The sequence below is a fragment of the Podarcis muralis genome, chromosome 2 (genome assembly GCF_964188315.1).
Source record: "Podarcis muralis chromosome 2, rPodMur119.hap1.1, whole genome shotgun sequence".
NCBI classification, from domain to species: Eukaryota; Metazoa; Chordata; class Lepidosauria; order Squamata; family Lacertidae; genus Podarcis; species Podarcis muralis.
The window spans coordinates 115,556,897-115,581,619 of NC_135656.1; the positions used below are offsets into that span (position 1 = coordinate 115,556,897).

The window sequence follows — 24,723 nt, forward strand, 5'->3', positions numbered from 1 at the left end:
AGAGGTTTCCAAACTTCGTTGCAAGGGTTACCTGTGGTGACAAGACAATGCCTCAAAGCAATGAATGGCAAACTGCCATACAGTATGTCTCATTTGCACCTCTTGAGTGAATCACTGCTACGGGCTTGTCTATTTTCAGTCACAAGCCTTTTGAACGTAATTAGAAAGTAGGTACTCTGGCTATGAAAAGTTTGGGAAACACATATTTATTGTAAGCTAAAAGGATCAGGAACATTTCACCCAAGAAAACCTGATAAAAACTACCAGAGATCCTGCACAATTAAGCATTGAGCTGATTATTTTTAAGATTTTTGGGAGGAAAGAGCCAGATTCAGCTGACCCTGAACAATAGCAGAAGGCAGTGCAATAAGAGTTCCCACAAGCTCATTGAGGTCCCCTCCCCAAAACGGTTAGAGGGGCAGGAGAATCCCCAGAACAGTGGGGTGGGGAGAAGAGGGGGGATCGTTGAGTGTGGCAAAGCAGAAGAACGAATTGGAAGGGACCCCAAGGATCACCCAGTCCAACTCCTTGCAATGCTGGAATTGCAACGAAAGCATCCCACACAGGTGGCCATCCAACCTCGGCTTAAAAACCTAGAATCATAGAGTTGGAAGAGACCACAAGGGCCATCGAGTCCAACCCCCTGCCAAGCAGGAAACCAAGGAAGGAGAGTCCACAACCTCCAGTGGGAGACCGTTCCACTGTAAACATTTTTTACTGGCCACCCTGACTAGCTGGGCCCTTATGCTCTGATTCTGCAAGGCTCTTCTTTATGTTTTTGCATATTTTCCCGGCAGGTTAGCCATCTCTCTCCAACTTGAATAAAATATTGGCGGGGGGAGGTAAGCCTGCCCCACATAATCGCAGGATGTAACACACACGAAACCTTTGAATGGCAAAGCCTATGAACTTGGTGGGGTGGGGGGGAGCCCTGTCAAATATTTTATTGGTGAAGGGACTTTGGTCGCTAGGAATTGGCTCCTCTCCCTCCCTCTCTCTCTAAGAGGGACTCATGGGGTTAAACGCACAGAGCTCTGGCGCTCAGAGCGTCCACAGAAGCTGAGGAAGGGGGAGGTGTGGCAAGAGAAGCCACCTTCCTGCCCCCTCCCCTTTCTCTGAGAAACGTGGAGGAGTTTGGGAGGCTGCAGCAGAGGGGCTCAGGGTGCCTTGCAAGGGCTGCTGGGAGCAGGTGAGTCGAAGCCGAATGGATGCCTGGGTGCAGGAGCAGCAGGAGGGAGGGGATAGAGCACAGCTACAAAGGGGTGGGGGGAGAGCCCAAAACCCATGGCTGCAGAGAGAGAGAGAGGCACCTTCCAGATCAAAAGGGTGCAAATGTTGCTGTGCATATAGATGCAACCAGCCCCCTTTATTGCTCCTTCCCTCACTCTAAACCAGGGGTCAGCAACCTTTTCCAGCTGTGGGCCGGTCCAGTGACCCTCAGACCATGTGGTGGGCTGGACTATTTTTTTTGGGGGGGGGGATGAACGAATTCCTATGCCCCACAAATAACCCTGAGATGCATTTTAAATAAAAGGACACGTTCTACTCATGTAAAAAACCGCTGATTCCCAGGCCGTCTGCGGGCTGGATTGAGAAGTCGATTGGGCCACTTCTGGCCCCCGGACCTTAGGTTGCCTACCCCTGCTCTAAGCAGCCCAATCAAGGGCATGGGCAAGCCTGTTTCTAGGTTAATGTCAAGGTGCTGGTTCTTTCCTTCAAAGCCCCACATGCGCTAGATCTCTGGAGGGAAACCCGGTTCCCTCCAGATGTTCCATTGGCTGGTGCCCAAAGGAGCTGGAGCCCACCCACATCTGGAATATGTGCCAGGTCCACCAAGTCTGGTGTCACCATAGAATAATTGTAGAGTTGAAAGGGGACCTAAAGGGTCATCCAATCTAACCCCCTACCAAGACCCCATCGCATATTTCTTCTGAGGGAAGCTGCCTCCGCTTCCAGCAAATAGTGAAATCAGGTGAAATCAGGCACAGAACACTCTGTGGAGCTGCCCAGAACCTTTGGGATTCATTGCCACATGACAGTCTGTTGGAGCAAGAATAGCAGGACGCCATGTGGCACCTTAAAAGGTGGCCAAATTTACCGCACACATTTGTTGATTTGTTTAAGGCGCAGTGAGCTGCTTTGCTGTGCTTGACAACATGAGAGTTGCCCTGCTGGATCTGACCAAATATAAAAGGCCCATCTACCCCTGCATCCTGTTCTTCATGTGGTCAACTGGGAAGCTTGCTAGGGTTGCCTCCTCCCTGCCTCCGATACTAACACTTACAATGTTTGGGGCTGTTTAGTTTAGAAAAATGCAAGTAATGGGCGTGAGGGATGATAGAGGTTTATTAAGATTGTTCATGGTGCAGAGAAAGCAAACAGGCATATGTTTTTCTCCCTCATAATAGTAGAATTTGGGGTCTTCCAATGTAGCTGAATGTTGGAAGATTCAGGACAGGCAAACCCCGCTTAGTGCTATTGAATTCCACTCTCGGCATTTCACAAAAGCTCTAATTGTTATATTGTCCCTTTAATTATCCACTCATTATTTATTGCTGCACAGTGCAAATATTTGTTGACTGTAAGAACCTGTCCTAATACTATATTTTGCATGCAACTTTTATACCTTTATGATAGATTTAGATCACTATTGCATTGCATATAAATATCAGTGTTTGTAGAGAATAAAACAATAATTTAAAAATTGCACTGTGCACTCATTAAAGCTCCTTTTTTCTTTTTGCATCTTTGTTATCACTGATTCAGTATTAAAGTGCAATATCAATAAGAGAAGACATATATATACACACACACATATATGCACACACAATAAAAACAGACTGTAAGAATGGCAAACAAATTCCAAAAATAATTGTTCATGTTACTGACTTACAGCTCCCAACAAAAGTATATAGCTTTGCATTTTCCTGTATTTTATTGCACCTAAAAAGGTAAAGGTAAAGGTACCCCTGCCCGTACGGGCCAGTCTTGACAGACTCTAGGGTTGTGCGCCCATCTCACTTAAGAGGCCGGGGGCCAGCGCTGTCCGGAGACACTTCCGGGTCACGTGGCCAGCGTGACAAGCTGCATCTGGCGAGCCAGTGCAGCACACGGAAACGCCGTTTACCTTCCCGCCAGTAAGCGGTCCCTATTTATCTACTTGCACCCGGGGGTGCTTTCGAACTGCTAGGTTGGCAGGCGCTGGGACCGAACGACGGGAGCACACCCCGCCGCGGGGATTTGAACCGCCGACCTTTCGATCGGCAAGTCCTAGGCGCTGAGGCTTTTACCCACAGCGCCACCCGCGTCCCTTATTATTGCACCTAATTCTTTATAAATATACATTTCCCCATAAAACAAAGATAATGTTGCTTTCCTTCCAACAAGCTCTGTCAATTTTACTATATATGCTATTTCTCATGTTTCGGTTATCTCATTTCCCACTGTCAGGGTATCCCCCCCCCCCATTGTGACAGATTGTTATAAACAAGCCTCAATTTATTTTTTAGTCCTGGAAGCACAGCTAGGAATAAAGATGGAGGAAGAGGAACCTTCTGCAGCCAAACCAGAAGACAGCTCAATGGCAGAAGACAGAGACGGCCATGTTGTCCAGGTTGGGACTGTCCGTGAGTTTCTGACTGGGGAAGGCCCTCCACGAGTTAAGCAGGAGCCCGAGGAGGGGCTGCAGCAACGCTGGGAGAGCCAATGGCAGGATTTCCTAAAGACGGTAGAGTCACCCCCACAAGAGAGGAGCAGCTCCCAGCAGCCTGATCCATGGCCAGAGGATGACACAATGGAATGTCAGGTCTCCTTGAAGAGAGTTGCTGACGTCACACAGGGGCCAGGAGGAGAGGGTACGGCTCAAACCCATCTGGATGTGTGTGGAGAGGCCCATGAAGACCTGGACTCTTGTGTGAAAGTGAAGGAAGAGATACTGGAGGAGGAAGCTGACGTGGAGGACCAACCCCAGCACTTCCATCAGTTTTGTTACCAGGATGCTGATGGGCTGCATGAGGTATTCAGATGACTTCAGAAACTTAGGGAAGGGGGATAGCTCAGTAGAGGAGCATCTGCCTTGCATTCAGAAGGTCCCAGGTTCAATCTCTGGCATCTCCAGGCAGGGCTAGGAAAGAAACTCACCTGAAACCCTGGAGAGCCAGTCAGTGTAGACATTAGTGAGCTAGATGGACCAATGATCTGGCTCAGTACAAGGCAGCTTCCTCTGGGCTATCTGTAGATGTGGAGAAGAGTAGATGCCAAGGGGAAGATCTCAAGAGCTGCTGATTCTAGAGCAGGTGCCAATGGGTGATGCCAGGGCAGCCAGGTGCTTGGGTCTGGTGGCTGTCAGCTAGATGGGTGGTGGTGGTGGTGGTGGTGGAGAGAAGCAGTGTGGCCTGCTGTGCTTTCAAGAGCCAAGAGCGATTTGCTCTGTGGAATTCGGCAGCTGCAGCTTCCTTGGTTTCATGGCATGGAAATGAACCTTCTGCTAATTGCTGCAGATAAACTGCTGCGTAAAGGCACAGGGGCTGTTTGAACCTTGACAGAGCCCCAAACTGGCAAATACCTGGGTCAGACAGGCAGGTTGTCTATCTGGAGAGCTGTGGTGCATCCCTGACCACTGGCCATCCTGTTGCCCTAGGAAAGATAGACCTGCACACAACCTGGAGATACCTACGTGGAGACATTTCCTGCCTTCGCAACTTTAGACGGGTTGGAGGAATTGAGTCTCTTTATCTTTTCTTCTGTTGAGCTGGCTAGCTTGGCAAGGGGGAGCTAAATGTAGAGGGAGTGGAAAGCAGACCAAAGCATTAATCCTTGCAAGCATTTTGTTGTGCCTTAACCATGTCTCCATTTTCCGTTTCAGGCGCCAGGGCCCCTTGATGTTGTGACTGTAAAATCCCCGAAATCGGAGGAAGATCCATTGGACATTGTAAAGTTGCAGCTGGAGGTCAAGCAAGAATATGACTGGGAGGCAAGCTCAGCGGGTAAGGATTTGAAGCAGGGGTAGCTCAACCAGCCTAAATACCTCCCTGGGATCTTCTTGAAGCCTCTGTAGATAGTGCAAGATGTTATATGCCAGCAGCGGTTTGCAAACAATAATGACGATGATCTCAGTTCTCCAACAATAAAAATAGTCTTCTCTGGCGATCACTCATAGCTGAGAAAGATTGTCTTTCATGAACACGGTCTTAACAGTGAGTCCATAAGTGACTGTGGAGGCCAATTCTGGATCCACACGTCCTTTCTGGGTGGGAGTTGATCACGGTGAGGGTTTGCCAAATGTTCCTTCATCTTAACACGTTTCTCAGCAGTAATCGTAATATAATTGATAATCTCAGTTCCACCTAAACATTAGGAAGAACTTCCTGACAGTAAGAGCTGTTCGACAGTGGAATTTGCTGCCAAGGAGTGTGGTGGAGTCTCCTTCTTTGGAGGTCTTTAAGCAGAGGCTTGACAACCATATGTCAGGAGTGCTCTGATGGTGTTTCCTGCTTGGCAGGGGGTTGGACTCGATGGCCCTTGTGGTCTCTTCCAACTCTATGATTCTATGATTCTTCAGGTACTGCTTATTTAGGTAGCCAAAATGGCACCATCCACACACAAGGGGAAAGTGTCTGTGAACTTGGGCCTGACCCTGAAGATTTGAAGAACTATTGGGGGAGGGAATCTAAATGTGAAGATAGCTCAGTTTGTTAGACCATGGTGCTGATAATGCCAAGGTTGCCAGTTCAATCCCCATTTGGGAGAGTGGCATATTCCTGTATTGCAGGGGGTTGGACTAGATGATCCTTAGGCTCCCTTCCAACTCTACAATTTGATGATAATATGTGTGTGGGGTGTGGGGAATTCCAAAACTGCCTAATGAGGACTGAGCCATGGTCATGGAAAGTTTATTGATCGTGCGGGGTGGAAGGGGGGTGGATTGGGGTGACTAGAATCCTGAAAGGGAGTACTCTTGAGTTGCTACATTATGTTGCATGATTTATGAGTTCTTACGATAATTTAAATAAATAAGTGGGTCTCTTTCGTTTCAGAATATGATGGTCAGGTACTGAAGAACGAGGAAGAGACCTTTGAGCCGGAAAAACCTGGGGACATGGATGCCTGTGGCACACCGTTGGAAAGAGCTGAAGGAATGTTTTTCTGGGGGCCTGGGATGGAAGAAAAGTCTGGAAGTCAACAGGGGATAGACTGGCACTTGGGAAAGAGCGTAGAGCAAGGCTTCCTATATGGGGAAGGGGGCCAAAACCTTTATGAAACAACCTTCCCATTTAGGAAAAAGACGAGTTCCAACAGTGGACAGCAATGTCACCTGGACATTGATCTGCCTGAGGGTCAGCAAATACGAGCAAAAGATAAACTGCATAAATACACGCACTGTGGAAAAATCTCTAATAGCAGCAAAGCATCCCTGCTTCCCCACGAGAGGACTCCTGCCGGAGGGAAAGCGTACATCTGCTCCGAGTGCGGGAAAAGCTTCAGCTGGAGAACAAACCTTGTTAAACACAAGAGAATCCACACGGGGGAGAAGCCGTACAAATGCCCGAGTTGTGGCAAAAGCTTCAATGCAAAATCCACCCTGATCAAACACGAGCGTTCACACACAGGGGAGAAGCCGTACGAGTGTACAGAGTGCGGAAAAGCCTTTGGCGAAAAGGGGATACTTGTTAAGCACCTGAGAATCCACACGGGAGAAAAGCCCCACAAATGTTCAGACTGCGGCAAGAGCTTTATCGAGAGGGGCGCCCTCATCAAACACGAGAGGACCCACACGGGAGAGAAGCCCTACGAATGTCCCGACTGCGGGAAAACCTTTAGGATCAGCTGCCACCTTAAACTCCACAAGAGGACGCACACCGGCGAGAAGCCGCACAAGTGCTCCGATTGCGGCAAAGGCTTCAGTGAGAGAGCCTCTCTGGTGAAACACGAGAGGACCCACACGGGAGAGAAGCCGTACGAGTGCTCTGAGTGCGGGAAAAGCTTCCGGATCAGCTTCCAGCTCGTGATTCACAAAAGGACCCACACGGGTGAGAAACCACATGAGTGCTCCGACTGCGGCAACAGCTTCAGGGAGATCGCCTCCCTTATCAAACACAAGAGAACACACACGGGAGAGAAGCCTTACGAGTGCACCGAGTGCGGGAAGAGCTTCAGGACCAGCTTCCAGCTGAAGACCCATAGAAGGACGCACACCGGAGAGAAGCCGTATCACTGCCTGGACTGCGGGCAAAGCTTCAGCCAGAGATCGCGCCTCGTCATACACGAGAGGACCCACACCGGGGAGAGACCGTACGGCTGCTCCGAGTGCGGGAAAAGCTTCGTCTCCAGCTCTCACCTTCGGAAACATACCATCGTGCACACAGGGGAGAAGCCCCACCGATGCTCGTACTGTGAAAAAAGCTTCAGTAAGAAATCCAACCTTGTTGTGCACGAGAGGATCCACACAGGAGAAAAGCCGTACGAGTGCTTGGTGTGCGAGAAAAGGTTTTGTAGCTCCTCTGTTTTTCATAGGCACATGAAAATCCACCCGGGAGAGGCATCCTAGGGATATTCACGTCCTAAGGAAGAGTTTGGCATAAGACCCAGAGAACTGAGGGGAACATAATGTAATGTCACTGGAATGGGGTGATAATGGAAAGGGAAACGTGTTTCAGGAACTGTCTAAATAGCCACCCATGGATTTGTTGTTGTTGTTGGTCTCTGTCTGTCTTGGAACAGTGGCCATAGCTCAGTGGTAGAGTATGTCTTGCATGCAGAGGAACCAAGGTTAATTCTCTGGTATTTCCAGGTAGTTCTGGAAATCTGTCTGAATCCCTGAAAGCTGCTGCCAGTCAATGTGGACAATACTAAGTTAGATGGGCCAATGGTGAGTGATTAGTGCAATAATACAGCTTTTTGTACATGATGCATTCTCTTTTCCCCCCTGCTATGGAATAAATGTATGTTTTGAGGATGGCACGTGAACAGCCAACATTGCCTTACACAGAGTCTCAGTGTTTGCAGTTGCTCATTGTGGGCCAGTGTGGTGTAGTGGTTAAGAGTGGTGGACTCGTAATCTGGTGAACCGGGTTCGTTTCCCCGCTCCTCCACATGCAGCTGCTGGGTGACCTTGGGCTAGTCACACTTCTCTGAAGTCTCTCAGCCCCACTCACTTCACAGAGTGTTTGTTGTGGGGGAGGAAGGGAAAGGAGAATGTTAGCTGCTTTGAGACTCCTTCGGGTAGTGATAAAGCGGGATATCAAATCCAAACTCTTCTTCTCATTGGCTCTGGGTCTGTATTCTAACAGGTGTAAAGTGATTTAGATGGGAGAGGAGAACATTGCGAATTTCTGCACTGGTATCCTTGAAGACCTACAGCCGTTCTGAACTCCCTACATACCAGTCACTCCTCTCAGTCTGTGGTCAACAGCTGTTTTAAACCTTTACCTGTTCAGATGTAACTGCTGGGGGTTTTTCATGTTGGCTGGGGGTAATGGTGTAGAATTGGAAATTACAGTACAGAAAACATCCTTGGAACTCCATTGGAGCGGAGCCTTCATTAAATTGGCGCCATCCAGCTGGGCTGACTGGGGCTGACGAGTTGTAATCCAAAACATCTGGCACCAGGTTGAAAAAGGATGCTGTTCTGGATACAGTGGTACCTCAGAAGTCAAACAGAATCCATTCCGGGAGTCCGTTCGACTTCCAAAACGTTTGGAAACCAAGGCGCGGCTTCCGATTGGCTGCAGGAAGTTCCTGCAGCCAGTCAGAAGCCGTGGAAGCCGCGCTGGACGTTTGGGTTCCAAAGAATGTTTGCAAACCAGAACACTCACTTCTGGATTTGCGGCATTTGGGAGCCAAAATGTTCAAGTCGCAAGGCGTTTGTCAACCAAGGTACAGCTGTATTTGGAAAAACGTATAGAAACAGGACCTTTGAAAGAACATCTTCAGAAGTCTTTGTTTGATGGGAGAAGTTGAGCTCCATACACAACATATATTTAAAGCACATAATTCCCCCCAAATATTCCAGCATACCCTCATAGAGCTACAATTCCCAGCACCCTTGACAAACTATAGTTCCCAGGATTCTTTTGGGGGGGGGTCAGGCTCTTTAAATGCATGGTTGCGTATGCAGTTTTTAAGTATACAGTTCCTGCATCTGTGACTCTGCATCCTCCTCACAAATATGGCTTTTGTCTCTAAGGCATCTCCCATGACTCTCTGTTGGTCTTCATATACATAAATTTACTTCTTCTGCAGGACTGGTGATCAAAGCTTTGCAACTGGCTTCAAAATGAGCACCAGTCATCTTAAAACCATTTTCCAATCCTGTCCGTGAGCAGATATAGTCACTGGAATAATTCCGTTCCAACGCAGAGGGAAATAATGTATTTTTTTTAGAGTTTGGGATCTATATTGCTGCAGAATTCAGAAATAAATATTTGGGACAAAGAAACATAAGATTTAATACTCCTTGCAAACAAAAAACCATTCTGAGTACAAGCTTACATGTGTCCATCATGGTTAATGAAAGGAAGATCAAACACTAACTGATTGAAGAAGAATGAAGGAAAGCCTAAGGAAAAATCAGTGAGGGAAGAACAGGCTGCCTCTCTACCACCTCAATGGTTCAGATAACTTTTTGCAAGTGCCATTGCTTTACTCTCAACCATCTTAGGCAACATATACAAATGTTACATTAATACAAAATTACTAATATATATAAATCAATATTCATTCATTTTCCTTCTGACACCCTGCCTCTCAGCCTCTAGGTCCTCACCCAGAGTCCAAAAAAATTATACACTATTTGCATATTTTAGGCTGCTCTTCTACACTATTTGCATATTTTAGGCTGCTCTTACCCTTGTTTTTAGTGTTCAGATTTTGTAAGGTGCTTTTGAGTTTCATTTTTTGAAAAAAGGAACAAATACATAATAATAATAATAATAATAATAATAATAATAATAATAATAATAATAATGGAGCTCAGTGTTGTCTGCTCTTAACTGGCAGCAGTTCTCCAGGGTTCCAGACTCCTAGCCTTACCTGGAGATAATCATCATTATCTTCATTTATTTGTATGCTGCCTTCCTATTTTTAAGCCATGCTCAAGGTGGCTTGCATCACCAAAGAATTTACATAAAAACAAAAACATAATAAACTTTTATGTAGTCATAAGTGAAGGAAAACATCTCAATAAGTGTGGCGTTCAGAGCTCACAGACTATTAACCCAAACACCACTAATCCGCTGCCACCAACCAGGTCCTCCCCGTTAAATCACTTAGTTACAGTCAGGTTCTTAAGTTAACAAAGAAGAGTGTAGTTTAGTGCAAACACAAATAAACTTTAACTGCATTCAAAACGTTGTTACTCTACCTTCTTAGTCTTATTTTATCCTGTCTCTCTGCTGCCTCCCCTCACACAAGAACCAACTGCACTATCTGTCTCTCTATTTCCAACTGTCTGTCAACTGCTCTCCCAACTGCCTTTCCCAAACAACCAACCAACTCAAACCTCTGGCTAAGCCCTTTTATAAACAGGTAGGCTCAGCCTCTGGCTTTTCTATTGGTCTACCTGTTAACTCTTTCTCTCCCCCTGTACAGACATTTTAAAAAGAACGGGCAAACGCCACAATAAGCATCAGGGCTGGCCTAAGACATTTTGGCACTTGAGTCAAACCCCAAAATGGGGCACCCCCCTTCCCCACCAGGGTGGGCGAAGATGGATATCAGGGACATAGGTGGGGGGTGGGGAGAAAGATCAACTTCGGGATCTGCTGATTATGTTACATATTTCATATTGTATTGTTTTAATACGTATTCATGATGGGGTTTCTGCCTTTCTACAAAACCTTTTTTCCACTCAGAAGGTGGGATAAAAATATGTAAATAAACGAATAATTATGAAAGGTCATGGTGGTTTGATCTAAGGTTTCATTTCTATTCCACCTTCCCATCAAATTTTATTTATGCATTAAATTTGCATGCTGTCCTTTATCTCAGGGTGGTTCAAAGCATAAAAATACAAGATAAGAACACAAAATGCAAAATAAAAAGAAGAACCAAACAAATGGATAACCCTCCTCGACCCCACTCCAAAGAACTTGAAGCCATGGGTGCAATTCAGTGTACAGCTACAGAGATTGTTCTGTCAGTGTAAGAATTTCTGCTCCCCTGCGGAACAATATCCCTTCTCCCCCCCCCCCCCCAAATGCTGATCTGGGCGTTCTCTTAATACTCCAGGGTGTATTTGGGGGAGATGGGATAGGGCGGGTTTCCACTAGCACAGAGCTTTCCCAACTTTTCATGTTGGCGACACACTTTTTCGACACACATCATTTCACGACATGGCAATTCAGTTTTACTAGCAAACCAGAGATTAAACTAACCCCTTTCCAGCCGACAAAGTTTGGAAAGCTCTGCACTAGCAGAATGGGGTCATTGAATTCAGCCCAGTGTATACATTTTGGTTTGCCTCTTTCCCCTGCACTTCATTGTTTTATCCTCAACAACTCATGTGAGTTGGGTTAGCTGAGAGGGAGTATGAGTGGCCCAAGTCAAGCTGTGAACTTCCTGACCGAGTGGGGGTGAGGACCCTGGTCTCTGACAGGTCCTTGTCCGACACCCCACCACCCTGGCTCCCTCTGTCATGACTAAAGCAGAAACTGGAAAGTGCTGAAAGATTCTAGAAGGTCCATTTCTTATGCAAATATTGTTTTGAGTATCTCAAGGCCACGCTGTTCCAGACAGTAAAACAAGGGACCATGACATCCCTGTCATGATCCCCTCCTCCATTACACCTGTGTAACATGTTTCAAAATGCAATGCGTTGTATTGAATGAAGCGCTGTTGTCATTCTGCTGCCGCAGCAGGACTTCCATTTCCTCTCCCCCAATCTGTTCCGCAAGGCCCCACCCTCAGGTAGGACAGGGTCTTAGGGCAGCCCTGGTCCCAACATCATCATGAGACACCCTTGCCATGCGCCCTCTGTCAGTGGCAGCAGGGGCACCCACGGGTTTTCCAATGGGGTGCAAAGTTAAAAGTTTCAAAGGAAGGAGCAAGCGAGTTTCTCTTGCACCAGAATTGATAAAAATGGAGCCCATTGCTTTGACTTCATGTCTCAGCTTGTACAAATGCAACTGACTATTTTTTTAAAAATGAAAGTGGGAATCTGGGGGTTATAGTTCATCCAGGGGAGCAATGGTTCTCCTCCCTGCTTCAGCGATATTTTATTGCTGTTTTGCAGTATTTTTTAAAAAAAAATTCCTTGCATTAGTGCTATTTGCTGCTGTGAGCACGATTCTGAGGAAAAATATCCTACAAAAATAACAGGTATGTTTCTGCCCGGTTTCGAACCGGGGACCTTTCGCGTGTGAGGCGAACGTGATAACCACTACACTACAGAAACTGTGCCCTGCTCTGTGTCTTTGCTTCTTCCCCCAGCTGAAAACACGCCTTTATTGTGCAATTCCCCCAAGCTTGAGTTTAAGATCCCACCTCAGTAAGATCTTCACCTCCCTGGAGATGGATAGGGAGCAAAAAACTTCACTTGCTAGGCCAGGCAGAACACTCTGTGGAGGCCCAGTCCCTCTGCAAATGCCTTTTCAATATAAACAACAACTCCTGTCTGGCAAACGGATTCCCTTACAGAAAATTGATTTAAGGGACTAAGGAAAAACCTGGCTATTTTAAAAGCTGTTTGGTTAAATATATTTCCTAGTCTGAGGTCCACACCACTTGTGCTGTGTCTAGAAAGCACGGGTCTGAGTAGTTTTCCCTTTGCCCCACTCCGTTCCAAGAACAATAGCTTGGAACAAATGTCAATCTGAGGAAAACCGGAATTGCTGTTCCCTCCGACTGAGTGCTAAAGAGCGGGTTTTCCTTGGGGGGGGGGGGAGGGGGAGGGAGCTGAGGCACAAAAGGAAGTGTGGATAATCCCTCAATTGAAAATGTTGAGGTTCTTGACTGAAGCCCTTATGTCTTGTTTTTATTGTATTGCTGTGGTAATATGGTAGAAATATGGTAATAGGAAGAAAGGGACATATTCCTCCTAGTTTCTGACTGCGGACCTTGCACATGTGAGGCGAATGTCTCTTTTGGGAAGAAATACGGATTGAAATGGAACACAGTGGTACCTCAGGTTACATACGCTTGAGGTTACATACGCTTCAGGTTACAGACTCCGCTAACCCAGAAATATTACCTCGGGTTAAGAACTTTGCTTCAGGACGAGAACAGAAATCGTGCGGTGGCGGCGCAGCAGCAGTGGGAGGCCCCATTAGCTAAAGTGGTGCTTCAGGTTAAGAACGGTTTCAGGTTAAGAACGGACCTCCGGAACGGATTAAGTTCATAACCCGAGGTACCACTGTAAATTAATAAAAAGCAGGGGAAGGATTGCACCAGCTGGGACTCGAACCCAGGTCACAAGGTTGGGAACCTTGTATGATGCCTCTACACCACTGATGCAGCTAGCAAAGATTTGCTTTCTACCCAGAGAAGGAAGCCTGCAGGAAAGTGTCGGGCAGCTCCCCAGATCTTCTCACGCGCAATATAAATGTGTAAATTTTGCCCTCAGATTCTTGCTGTGCATCCCTTCTTGCCTGCTTGCCCTTTTTGTTCCCTTCAATTGGTCCAGGCTTCCATTTTCTGTAAGAAGCCTCCTTGACCCTAATAGCTTCCTTGACTCTGCTCATCAACCACACTGGCATCCTCTAGGACTCGACAGTACCTTTCCTGATCTGGGGTACACATTCCAGCCAAGTTTTTTATTATTGCAATTTTGAATAGCCCCTAAGGATTTTGGAGCGATGTGTCCCTCTCGACCTTCCCTTTACAAATACTTTCATTTCTGAGAAGCTGAAATGGAGTAATGAAATTTGGAATCTCACATGATGGCAGGAAAAAGACCCTGGTGGTCCAGTTTTCAGGACTTGGTGCTCTAACAGGGTTGATTTCTGGCCAAGGAAAGGGCTTGCTCTCTCCTGGAAGCGAAGCTCTTGCAGCTGCACTGCCTTGAAGCCACACTTGGGCTGGGTTTCTACAGAAAATGTGTGTGACATGGGTTTCTGTTGAAAATGTGCTCAGGCATATTTCTATGTAGCCTTCTTAGTGCAGTAGGCAGCGCGTCCATCTCATAATATGAAGGTCCTGAGTTCGAGCCTCAGAGAAGGCAGCTTGCAGTTCTCTTTGTTTTGTTTTTTTGTATTTTGCAAAGGGTGTGCACTCCTCTGCTCTCTGAGCAAAAGGCTCAGCGGGAGGCTCTGGGTGTAAGTCTTGTGAATGTAGGGACAGGATTGTTGCTTCAGGTGTGAGAAGGTGTGAGTGAAGGCCAAGGTAAGCCCATGTGCTTGAGCAGAGCAAATTATGCTTTGATAAAAGAATAAGGCTCATCAGGTGAAGGAAGGGAGGGATGAGAAGCACCTTCACCATCTGTCCCTGATGGTCTAGTGGTCAGGATTTGGCGCTTTCACCGCCACGGCCCGGGTTCGATTCCCGGTCAGGGAATCTTTTTGCCAGGGAGAAGGAGCAATGGCTTTGCTGTGGTTCGTGTTCTATAGGTCAAATTGAGGGATTCAGAAAGAAATTTGGTTAAAGGAGGCCTCTATCTTGCCATTCTTCCTGGTGGTCAGGATTTGGTACTCTCACTGCCAAGGCCAGGCCTTGATTCTCAATCAGAGGATCCTTTATTTTCTCTATTTTGAGGCTTTTTTATTAGTTGTTTTACACAGAGAAATAATGCCAATCAACACCCCCCTCCATTTACCTCCCTTACATACCTTCCACAATCAATTATCGGTTGCAAATGGACTCCTGTTCCATCACAAGAATTAATGCAACCATCTCAGCAATTCTCACCAATCTTCTGCTGTAAAAGGTGAAAGGTGTACCTATTTAGTATATATTGAGGCTCTAATTATCACTGATGGCAACATTTTTCTGATGAAAATAGGGGCATCCTAAGGAAATGCAGGACATTTTGGGATAGAAGAGATAGATCTTTTCCCAAAAGAAAGTGTGGGTTTTATTTTTTTAATTATTTTTATTGAAACTTATTACAATGGTCCTGTCGTGTTTCAACAAAATACACAGGAACAATAATAAAAGAGGGCAGGAGGTTAAAAAATAAATGAGAATGAATAGATGTCCATGAGCAGCCTCAGACAGCATGGCCAATGCGTCAGGAACGATGGTGCCGGTAGTTGGAGCCCAAAAACATCTGGAGGGCCACAGGCCTCCTTCCCCTGGCATAGAAGCTAAAGTAAATTAGGGGCACAGAGTAAATATTGTCCTTTACCTTTCTGACTCATCTCAAAAACTTAAAACCAGTAAGGCTGGGTTCCATCTTGGGTTAATACCATTAGTGGAACGCTCATTAAAATCTCCTCAGTGGTACCTTGGGTTAAGTACTTAATTCATTCCGGAGGTCCGTTCTTAACCTGAAACTGTTCTTGGAAGACACAAGATCTACCCACCCTGGAAGAATGGCAGATGAAGGTGATGGACTATATGGAATTGGCGGAAATGACTGGCAGAATCCGAGACCAGGGAGAAGAGTCGGTGGAAGGAGATTAGAAGAAATTTAAAGACTATTTACAGAAATACTGTAAAATTAATGAATGTTAGAATGATGTCGGAATGAAGTTAAGTGGTTTTAGCAGCAATGTCACAAAGGAGTATGTAAAAATGGATTGCTAACAGGGGAGAATCTAAAGTTATAATATATTAAGATAAAGGATTAAGATAAAAACAAAGAGGGAAAGGATTTGCTGAAATAACTAACTGAACTGGAATACAAAAAAGGGAGGTGTGAGGAGGTCAGGGAAACAAGTAAATGAAGGATAAGACATGGAAAGATGGATTTGTTTTTAAATTGCTTTTAATTTTCTGTATTTTGTATTTTCTTTTCCCCCCCTCTCTTTTTCTTATTTTTGTAACCTTTTCTGATACTTTAATAAATATCATTTAAAAAGAAAGAAAGAAAGAAACTGTTCTTAACCTGAAGCACCACTTTAGCTAATGGGGCCTCCCGCTGCTGCTGCGCCGCTGGAGCACGATTTCTGTTCTCATCCTGAAGCAAAGTTCTTAACTTGAGGTACTATTTCTGGGTTAGTGGAGTCTGTAACCTGAAGCGTCTGTCACCCGAGGTACCACTGTATAACTAGACTCCTTAGGATGTGACCTCAGATAGTAATGCAGATTTTAATGCTATAGACATTTTTTGGATGGATATTTTTGCATTATTCCAGGAGTGGAGGTACCTGTGGTCCAGTGTTGTTGGACTCCAACTCCCATCAGCCGGAACCAGTATGATCAATGGTCAGGGATGGTGGGACTAGCAGTAAAATAAAAAAAATATATATAGGGGGTCACAGGTGCCCAGTATCTGAGGAATTTTGCCTCGATTGTTAAACCACTCTGCGTAGCTCTCAGCAAACAAACTACATGTCCCAGAATTCTTTGAGGGAAGAGATGATTGTTTCAAGTGGGATCATAGTACTTTGACTGTATGGTATGTTTGCAACTTCTGACTCTGTGACAAGGACTGTAGCTCTCCAGGTGTTGCTGGACTACAAATGACATCATCCCTGGCCAATGGCCATACTGGCTGAGCCACATGAGATTTGGGAGGGTGCCAACAACATACGTGGGGCTCAGGAGCCCAGTTATGTCACCCCTTGTCTGCAGAGCTGGCAGCCTCTCACCCTTTTTTGAACACTCTCCCTTGTGGATTGTTCCCTCAGCCTCCTCTCCTCTCCTTGGAAGTCCTCTGGGAAGCTGCTGCTGCTGTCCCTGGTCGCTGAACTTCCCCCCTGCTCCAAAGAGAGGTGTCTCTCAGAGACACCATTCCCTTGGTGGAACTTATGGAGCTGGCCCGTGAATCCACTGGATGACATTGCGGAAGAATGTTGCCTCAGGAGAGTGAGGAAAATTCTCAGGGATGATTCACACCCTGGCCGGCACTTTCTTGATCTCCTGCCCTTGGGCAGAAGATATAGAAGCATGATTAGTCGCACCAACAGGGTAAAGAACAGCTTCTATAAGTGGGCTGTTAGGCTGCTGAATGAAAAGATAACAACAGGTCAACTGACTTTCGGGTTTGGTTGGTGGGTGTCAGTAAACGAAGGGAATTAAGACTAAGAGAGCTGAGTGGGGGGTTGCTCATGTAATCTTACTGTATACAAGTTGTACAAGTGACAATAAAGTATTTCAATTTCAATCATAGCCAGGGCTGTTGCAATAAACAGCTGTGCAAGCCTTTGGGAAGCAGAGACAAGAGAGGGCATCAGAGGAGGGAGGGAAAGAAGAGAGGGGCAGAGGTCAGTGTTGCCCGTGGCACCCCTGACCATCATTCAAGGCACCCCAGGTGCCACAGAACCCTGGTTGAAAACCACTGGCCTACAGCACAAAGGTAAGAATTACATCCATTGCTTCTGACCCTGCCCACCATGGGCAGGCGGCCCTTGGAAAGTTGTGCACAATGGAATATGGCCCTCGGGATGAAGACGCTTCCCCGCCCTTACAAGGAACCTTTTATAATGTGACGTTTCAGGTTTGGTACATCAACCAACTACTTCCAGTACCCCATTAAAGATGACCACACCTTCGTCGCTAATTTTTATGTTACAGTTCTATGGTTTTCTTTATTTTTAAGGGAAACATTCTTTAAAAAAATTAAATTCTGCATTTGTACTTTGAGGGAATCACATTGCCTTTCGGCAGCTGAAGTGTGGCGAGCACCAATGTCCCATCCTCTCTGACAACTCTTAACATCCAGGGGGATTGGCTCCCACATGGATTTTCTCATGTCTACGCAGATCACTTCGATTAAGAAACCTCTGCTCGCACGACGAACATTGATAGGGTCTCTCTCCTGTGTGGATTCTCCTGTGTATCAGAAGGTACCCTTTCTGAATGAAGCTTTTCCCGCAATCTGCGCACGTGTTTGGTTTCTCTCCTGTGTGGATCCTCTCGTGTGTCAGGAGGGACGAGCGCCGAGTGAAGCACTTCCCACACTGGGCGCACCTATAGGGGGTCTCGCCCGTGTGGGTCCTCCGGTGGATGACGAGCTGTAGTCTCCGGCTGAAGCTCTGCCCGCAGTCGGAGCAGCTGTATGGCTTTTCGCCTGTGTGGATTCTCTCGTGATTGATGAGGTTGCACCGGATACTGAAGCGCCTCCCGCACTGTGCACACTCGTAGGGCTTCTCTCCCGTGTGCATTCTCTTGTGCCTCACCAGCGTGGACTTCCGGTTGAAGCTCTTGCCGCAGTCCAGGCACGTGTACGGCTTTTCTCCAGTGTGGGTCCTCTCGTGCACGACCAGGTTGGCTTTGCAGTTAGAAGTCTTCCCGCAATACAAGCATTTGTATGGCTTCTCGGCCTGGCTGAAGCTCCTGTCCTCGGACTGCTCTGTCTTTATCTTCAACTTGACGATCTCCTCCTGGAAGGGATTTTCATCTAACCCGGCGCCCACTTCATCGTAATGATAAGCCTGTTTGGCTGCCTTCCCATGATGGTTTTCCCAAGGACCTCCCGGCGCCGGGGGACTTCCTGGCATCAGCCCCATGTCAAGCCCCTGGAAGAAATCCCCTTTGGCTCTTTCCAGGGATATTCCACAGAGGTCTGTCTGCTCAGGTCTTTCCAGCTGGAATGTCTCCTCTTCATTCTCCTCTTCTTGCCCATCACCTTTAAAGTGGGGGGGGGGGGAGAGAGAGAGGAAAATCATGGCACAATAAGTAGAGTCTTGTAGAAATTCCCCATCCCTGTTGCACTACTTTCTGTCCCTTGGTTTTTAGAGGCACTCCCTCCCCAAGAATCCTGGGGGCCATAGTTTGTTAAGGGTGCTCAGAACTGTACAGTGGTACCTCGGGTTAAGTACTTAATTCGTTCTGGAGGTCCGTTCTTAACCTGAAACTGTTCTTAACCTGAAGCACCACTTTAGCTAATGGGGCCTCCTGCTGTCGCCACGCCGCCGGAGCACAATTTCTGTTCTCATCCTGAAGCAAAGTTCTTAACCTGAAGCATTATTTCAGGGTTAGCGGAGTCTGTAACCTGAAGCGTATGTAACCCGAGGTACCACTGTAGTCTCTTTTGTGCAGAGGAGGGCAACCAAGATGATCAAGAGTCTGGAAACAAACATTAAACGGAACAGTTAAGGGAGCTGGGTATTTTTAGACTGGAGAAGAGGAGGCTGAGAGGAGATAAGATAGCCATCTTCAAATATCTCAAGGGCTGTCATATGGAAGAGGGAGGAGACTTGTTTCCTTCTGCTCTGGAGGGAAAGACCAGAACCAATGGCTTCAAGTCACAGGAAAGGAGATTCTGACTAAACACCGGGAAGAACTTTCTGAGAGTAAGAGTTGTTCAACAATGGAAGAGGGTGGACTCACCTTTGTTTGAGGTTTTAAAACAGAGGTTTAAAATGATTCCTGCATTGCAGGGGATTCAACCATATTTGTTTATTCATTTCATATTTATTTCATAAAATTTATACACCGCTTGACCTGTGGTTGAACTGTTTAATTATTATTTGCTGAAGTTTAATTTTACTGTTTGCTCGTAACCTCCGGTTACAAACTGAATCCATTCCGGAGGTCCGTTCATAGCCCAAAACCATTCTCAACCTGAGACGCGCTTTCACTAATGGTGCTTCCTGCTGCACACACGCCTCTGGCGCACGATTTCCGCTCACATCCCAGGGCAAAGGGTGCAACCAGGAGAACTACTTCCGGGTTAGCGGAGCTCATAACCCAACGCATAACCCAGAAGCGTTCATAATCAGAGGTACCACTATATTAGATTCTGATGGATTGTTGAATGTTGCTTTGTTTGATATAAGTTGTTTGTTTTAAAGTTATTGTGACTTTTATATTTCATCAGATTTTTACAATTAATGTTTGATGTTTTATTTCGTTTTTATGTCTTGGAAGCTGCCAAGAGCGGCTTGGGCAACCCAGCCAGATGGGTGGGGTATAGATGTATTATTATTATTATTATTATTATTATTATTATTATTATATTTATTACTATTATTGACTGCAAAAAAGCACCTATTAAAGATGACCCTTTGAGCCCCTTCCAACCCCACAATTCTATGATTCTGTGATGGTTTTGTTCTAACCCCATTGTAGGACACAGCATTTTTATTTGTGTTTTAACAACTAGCTATTAAAAGACTTGTGAATTATTACCGAAGAAATGGGATTCTCCATCACGCTCCTGCTTGGCTTCCATGGAGAGCTGCATCTTCCCGGGGCCCCAGGAGTCCTGTTCTGAATTAGGGCTGCTGACAAATGAGCTTATTGACAACCCTGACTCCTGGAAAAAAAAGTGGACGATAACAAATGATAATAAGGACATTAACAGTATCAGTGCAGATGGCCTAATGACAAAGATGTTGATAGGACATTGTGGTGCAGAAAAGTAAAACCCCAAGAATGAGAATTTACAGTGACAGATTTGGAATTTATTTTGCAATGTTATTAAGGTTGTTTCAGGCTTCTATGTATATTCTCTCGCACATGTACAGGGACAATGGCAGCTGTAGTTCATCCACATCTGGAGGGCCAAAGGTCCCCCACACTGGGCGTAAGCAAACACATGCGGCCATCCCATCTATCTTGGGGCCAAACTAGATGATTTTATATTAAAAAAACAGAGCTTGAGGAATTGCCGCATCCATTTCTCTGCCCCTCACGCCAATCGACGGCATCCCTGCCATTTTTTTCTGGGTTCTCTCAGGGTTTCCCAAACACTAAGACACTCACCTTTCCTTCCCACCCTTCCGACTTCAGGAGGAAATCTTCTGCCAGGACGACTGCCTCGCTGCAGGTCTCCGGGCCTTGTTCGCCGACCCAGCTCTGCATTTCCAGAGGCAAGATGCTCAGGAACTGCTCCAGAATCAGCACTTCCAGGATCTGGTCCTTGGAGCGTTTCTCTGGCTTCAGCCATTGGTGGCAAAGCTTCCACAGCTGCTTGCAAACGTCCCGGGGCCCCTCAGCCTCCTCATAGCAGAAGCGCCGGAAGCACTGGCGTTGCGTCTCTGAGTCGGCGGCGTCTTTGCTCGCTGTCTCGTCCTTCCCTTTCACTGAAGAATCCTGCCCTCTGCTGGGTTTCTGAGCTCCCCGGAGGCCCAGCACGGCTGCAGTTGCCCAGTCTGCTTTCGGCCACTGGCTGGCCCCAGCTATTTCCTTGAAGGAGGCCTGGAACTCCTTCGTGTCAGCCTCAGAGATGGGCTCAGGTAGCCTGAGGTGCCTCCATCCTGAGCAAGGGGATTCCACCGTCTTCAGGAACTCCTGCTGCTGGTTTTCCCAACGCTCCTGCAAACCTTCCTCTGGCTCCTGCTTCACTTGTGCTGGGCCTTCGCTGGTCAGGAACTCCTTGATGGTCCCGACTTGGACAACCTGAGGCTCCCTTTCGCCTGCCTCCAGCTTCTCCCAGGATCCCGGTTCTGTTGGGTCCTGCTCCTCCATTTTTATTTCTGGCTGGAGTTCCTGGGCTGAAAAGGAAATTCAGTTCTTGATAAAGGGCAAACCATTAAGAACATAAGAAGAGTTGGCTGGATCCGGCCAGTGGCCCATCTAGTCCAGCATCCTGTTCCCCCATACAAGCAGGATTTGAGCCCAGGAGCCCTCTGCCCTAATAAATTATTATTATTATTATTATTATTATTATTATTATTATTATTATTAAGCCCTTTCCTCTGGGAATTTGACTAATCCTCTTTTTTATGCTTTTTATTTATTTTCCCACACAGCAAAAATTATACATTCCAAATAAAACACAAAAGAAACAACAAATTTCCAAATAAATCAATATATACAAAACCTTAAATTCCTAAAAGAGACTTCTATTGTTTAAGTTTTTTTCTTAATTCACAAATTCTTAATTTGTCCATATGACTTCCAACCTCCTCATTGAGGAGCCATCCTTTCTCTTCTTATTATTATCACTGCTTCAGTATTCTTTATCTCCTTTCTTTCTTTTGTTTTGTCTCATGTACTCTTAATTTAACTTGCAGCTTGCGGAGTTTAGTCAAAACATGTCCAGGTTTTCACTTGTGGACGATGTTTAATTAAATATTCTTTATAAATGCCCCATTCATTTTTATATCTTTGGGTTGGCTCTCTCCTAATTATCTCAGTTAATTTAGCTAATTCAAGATTATTTTCTTTTAATGCCATCTAGGTGGGTACCCATCACTGCCTCCTGTGGGAGCAAGTGCAATAGTTTAATTAAGCACTGCAGGAAAAAGTGCTTTCCTCCATCCTGAATCTTCCAGGGAGGAAGGTTGCAACCACCACAACACAATCCTTCACATCTCGCTAAGATCTGCAGGGGAGACCTTGGTGGAGGTGCCACCACTGCGGACTGCCGGGTTGGCGGTGACTCAGGTGACATTCCCATTTGTGGAATGTCCTCCCTAGTGAGGTGCACCATTCTCCTTCATTATTAACTTTTAGGTGAAAAGCGTTTCTCTTTACCCAGTCATTTGATGGCTGAAAATATTAGTTTTGAGAGTTGGCGATTGCTTTTAGTTCTTAACTTTTTAAAAAGGCTGCTTTTTAACAGTTTCTAGAAGTTTTGATTGTATTGTTTTGGTACAGTGGTACCCTGGGTTACAGACGCTTCAGTTTACAGATTCTGCTAACCCAGAAATAGTACCTCGGGTTAAGAATTTTGCTTCAGGGTGAGAACAGAAATCGAGTAGCAGCAGCGCAGCAGCAGCGGGAGGCCCCATTAGCTAAAGTGGTGCTTCAGGTTAAGAACAGTTTCAGGTTAAGAACGGACCTCTGGAACGAATTAAGTTCTTAACCCTAGGTACCACTGTACTGACATGTTTTCCACCCTGGGCACTTTAGGAGGAAGCTGTGGGATATAACTAATGAAAAGAGAAATTGAAGTTCTGTTCAGAAGTAAGCCTCATTTAGGCTCCTGATATCTGTAAGTGAGAGTTGGACCATAAAGAAGACTGATCGCAGAAGAATTGATGCTTTTGAATTATGGTGCTGGAGGAGACTCTTGAGAGTCCCATGGACTGCAAGAAGATCCAACCTCTCCATTCTGAAGGAAATCAGCCCTGAGTGCTCACTGGAAGGACAGATCCTGAAGCTGAGGCTCCAATACTTTGGCCACTTCATGAGAAGAGAAGACTCCCTGGAAAAGACCCTGATGTTGGGAAAGATGGAGGGCACAAGGAGAAGGGGACGACAGAGGACGAGACAGTTGGATGGTGGTCTCGAAGCTACCAGCATGAGTTTGACCAAACTGAGGGGGGCAGTGGAAGACAGAAATGCCTGGCGTGCTCTGGTCTATGGGGTCACGAAGAGTTGGACACGACTAAACAACTAAACAACAATATCTGTAAGGCTGTTTCGCTCGTACAGATGCACTTCTTTACTCTGACAGTCTAGGGCAGTTGTGTCCAAACTTTTTTCAAAGAGGGCCAGATTTGATGAAGTGAAGGGCCATGAGGGCCAACCAAAGTGCCAACCAAAGTTGTTGACTTTTTTAAGGATTGAGCTTTTTTTAGGATTGAAGTTGTTGAGGTTTTTTTACCCCAGGAAATAAATTGCCACGGGGACTGGATTAAACCGACCGGCGGGCAGGATTAGGCCCCTGAAACGGACTTTGCACATGCCTGGTCGAGTGGAAAGGGTCATGGAATCACAAGTAGAGTTGGAAGGGACCACAAGGGTCATGTGAGGGTCATGCAATGCAGGGATCTTTCACCCAACATGGGGCTCAAACCCACGACTCTGAGATTGAGAGTCTCATGCTCTACCGAGGTCGTAGCTCAGTGGTAAAGGTTATTCATTCCTGCATTGCAGGGGGTTGGACTAGATGATCCTCAAGGTCCCTTCCTACTCTATGATTCTTTTTAATACCATGCAATAACCACAGCAGAGTTGCCAACGCAAGACAGTCAGCAACCCCAGAACTGACACTGGTGTTTCCTCACAATCCTGTCCCATTCATGTGTGAAGTGGGAATGCAGTGGCGAACCTTATTTTCACACCCAAAATGGGTGCGTGTGAAACAGCCATCTTCCAAGCTGCAAGGATCATCGAGGTAACGTGTGCGCAAAGTACTTTGTGCACTCAAAACATGCTATCACAATGTGCAGTTACTGCTACGCTTAAGGTTGCCAACTTTCCAGGCACCTCCGCTCCTGTGCTTTTAAATGGCAGGCAATGACGCTTGCCTGCGCCTCCATGCTGCTTTGATTTCTGCCACGTTACATTGCTGTCAAAGGCAGAGGAGCAGGCCTGACTTGGTTCCCCTCTGGATAAGTTGGCAACCCCGGCTGCCAACTGACCTGTGGGAAACCATCTTGGCCTGCTCCTGTGCCTTTAACAGCTGCCTGCCATTCAAGAATCATCTTTCTGCAGCAAGGGAGATAAATGCAGTTGCAAGCTGACTGCTGCACACCGAGCCCCTGGCAGAAGGCAGAAGGCATGCTGGCGACAGTAAAAGGGAAATCTGGGAACATCGCCCTCTGCAGCTTTTCCCCCCGGCTCCTGATTTCTCTGGCATCTCCCTCTTAATTGTTTTTTCTCCTTCTTTCTGTCCAGCGCCTCTGGGGGGTTAACTCACCCACTCCTTGCCCCTTTGGCATTGTTGCAACCTCTGGGAAGAGATCTGCAGCCCCCAATGGCTCCATCCAAGAGGCAAAAACCCCTAGAGGGAAGAAGGAAGGTGGTGGATCAGGAAGGTGCCTCAGCTTAGGTCACAAGTTTGCATGC

At 46.4% G+C, this 24,723-nt stretch overlaps 2 protein-coding genes and 3 non-coding genes across 5 annotated transcripts; 2 read left to right on the plus strand and 3 right to left on the minus strand.

Moving 5' to 3' along the window:
* Positions 1-622: 622 nt before the first annotated feature.
* LOC114591017 (uncharacterized) lies at positions 623-7,989 on the plus strand. Its single transcript, XM_077921596.1, has 4 exons — positions 623-1,189; positions 3,510-4,015; positions 4,865-4,985; positions 6,036-7,989. Exons 2-4 carry the CDS (start codon positions 3,536-3,538, stop codon positions 7,544-7,546), a joined length of 2,112 nt encoding a protein of 703 aa, XP_077777722.1. The 5' UTR covers positions 623-1,189; positions 3,510-3,535; the 3' UTR covers positions 7,547-7,989.
* A 4,329-nt stretch (positions 7,990-12,318) lies between these two features.
* On the minus strand, positions 12,319-12,391 carry TRNAV-CAC (transfer RNA valine (anticodon CAC)). Its single transcript has one exon. It is a non-coding gene; the product is annotated as a tRNA-Val (tRNA).
* A 987-nt stretch (positions 12,392-13,378) lies between these two features.
* On the minus strand, positions 13,379-13,449 carry TRNAG-CCC (transfer RNA glycine (anticodon CCC)). Its single transcript has one exon. It is a non-coding gene; the product is annotated as a tRNA-Gly (tRNA).
* Positions 13,450-14,415: 966 nt separating this feature from the next.
* TRNAE-UUC (transfer RNA glutamic acid (anticodon UUC)) lies at positions 14,416-14,487 on the plus strand. The gene has a single exon. It is a non-coding gene; the product is annotated as a tRNA-Glu (tRNA).
* Positions 14,488-17,593: 3,106 nt separating this feature from the next.
* LOC114592213 (uncharacterized) lies at positions 17,594-24,723 on the minus strand. Its single transcript, XM_028720218.2, has 4 exons — positions 24,575-24,723; positions 20,746-21,476; positions 20,170-20,296; positions 17,594-18,664 (listed from the first exon to the last, which is right to left on the minus strand). Exons 1-4 carry the CDS (start codon positions 24,639-24,641, stop codon positions 17,748-17,750), a joined length of 1,842 nt encoding a protein of 613 aa, XP_028576051.2. The 5' UTR covers positions 24,642-24,723; the 3' UTR covers positions 17,594-17,747.

Bases quoted from the DNA above. Each gene is read 5' to 3' on its own strand.
- LOC114591017 (XM_077921596.1), top strand. From the start codon at position 3,536: ATGGAGGAAGAGGAACCTTCTGCAGCCAAACCAGAAGACAGCTCAATG. The intron at 4,016-4,864 runs GTATTCAGATGA...TTTCCGTTTCAG, and splicing joins ATGCTGATGGGCTGCATGAG to GCGCCAGGGCCCCTTGATGT. The intron at 4,986-6,035 runs GTAAGGATTTGA...CTTTCGTTTCAG, and splicing joins CTGGGAGGCAAGCTCAGCGG to AATATGATGGTCAGGTACTG.
- LOC114592213 (XM_028720218.2), bottom strand. From the start codon at position 24,641: ATGGAGCCATTGGGGGCTGCAGATCTCTTCCCAGAGGTTGCAACAATG. The intron at 21,477-24,574 runs GTGAGTTAACCC...TTTCCTTTTCAG, and splicing joins GCCAAAGGGGCAAGGAGTGG to CCCAGGAACTCCAGCCAGAA. The intron at 20,297-20,745 runs GTGAGTGTCTTA...TTTTTTTTCCAG, and splicing joins CGGAAGGGTGGGAAGGAAAG to GAGTCAGGGTTGTCAATAAG.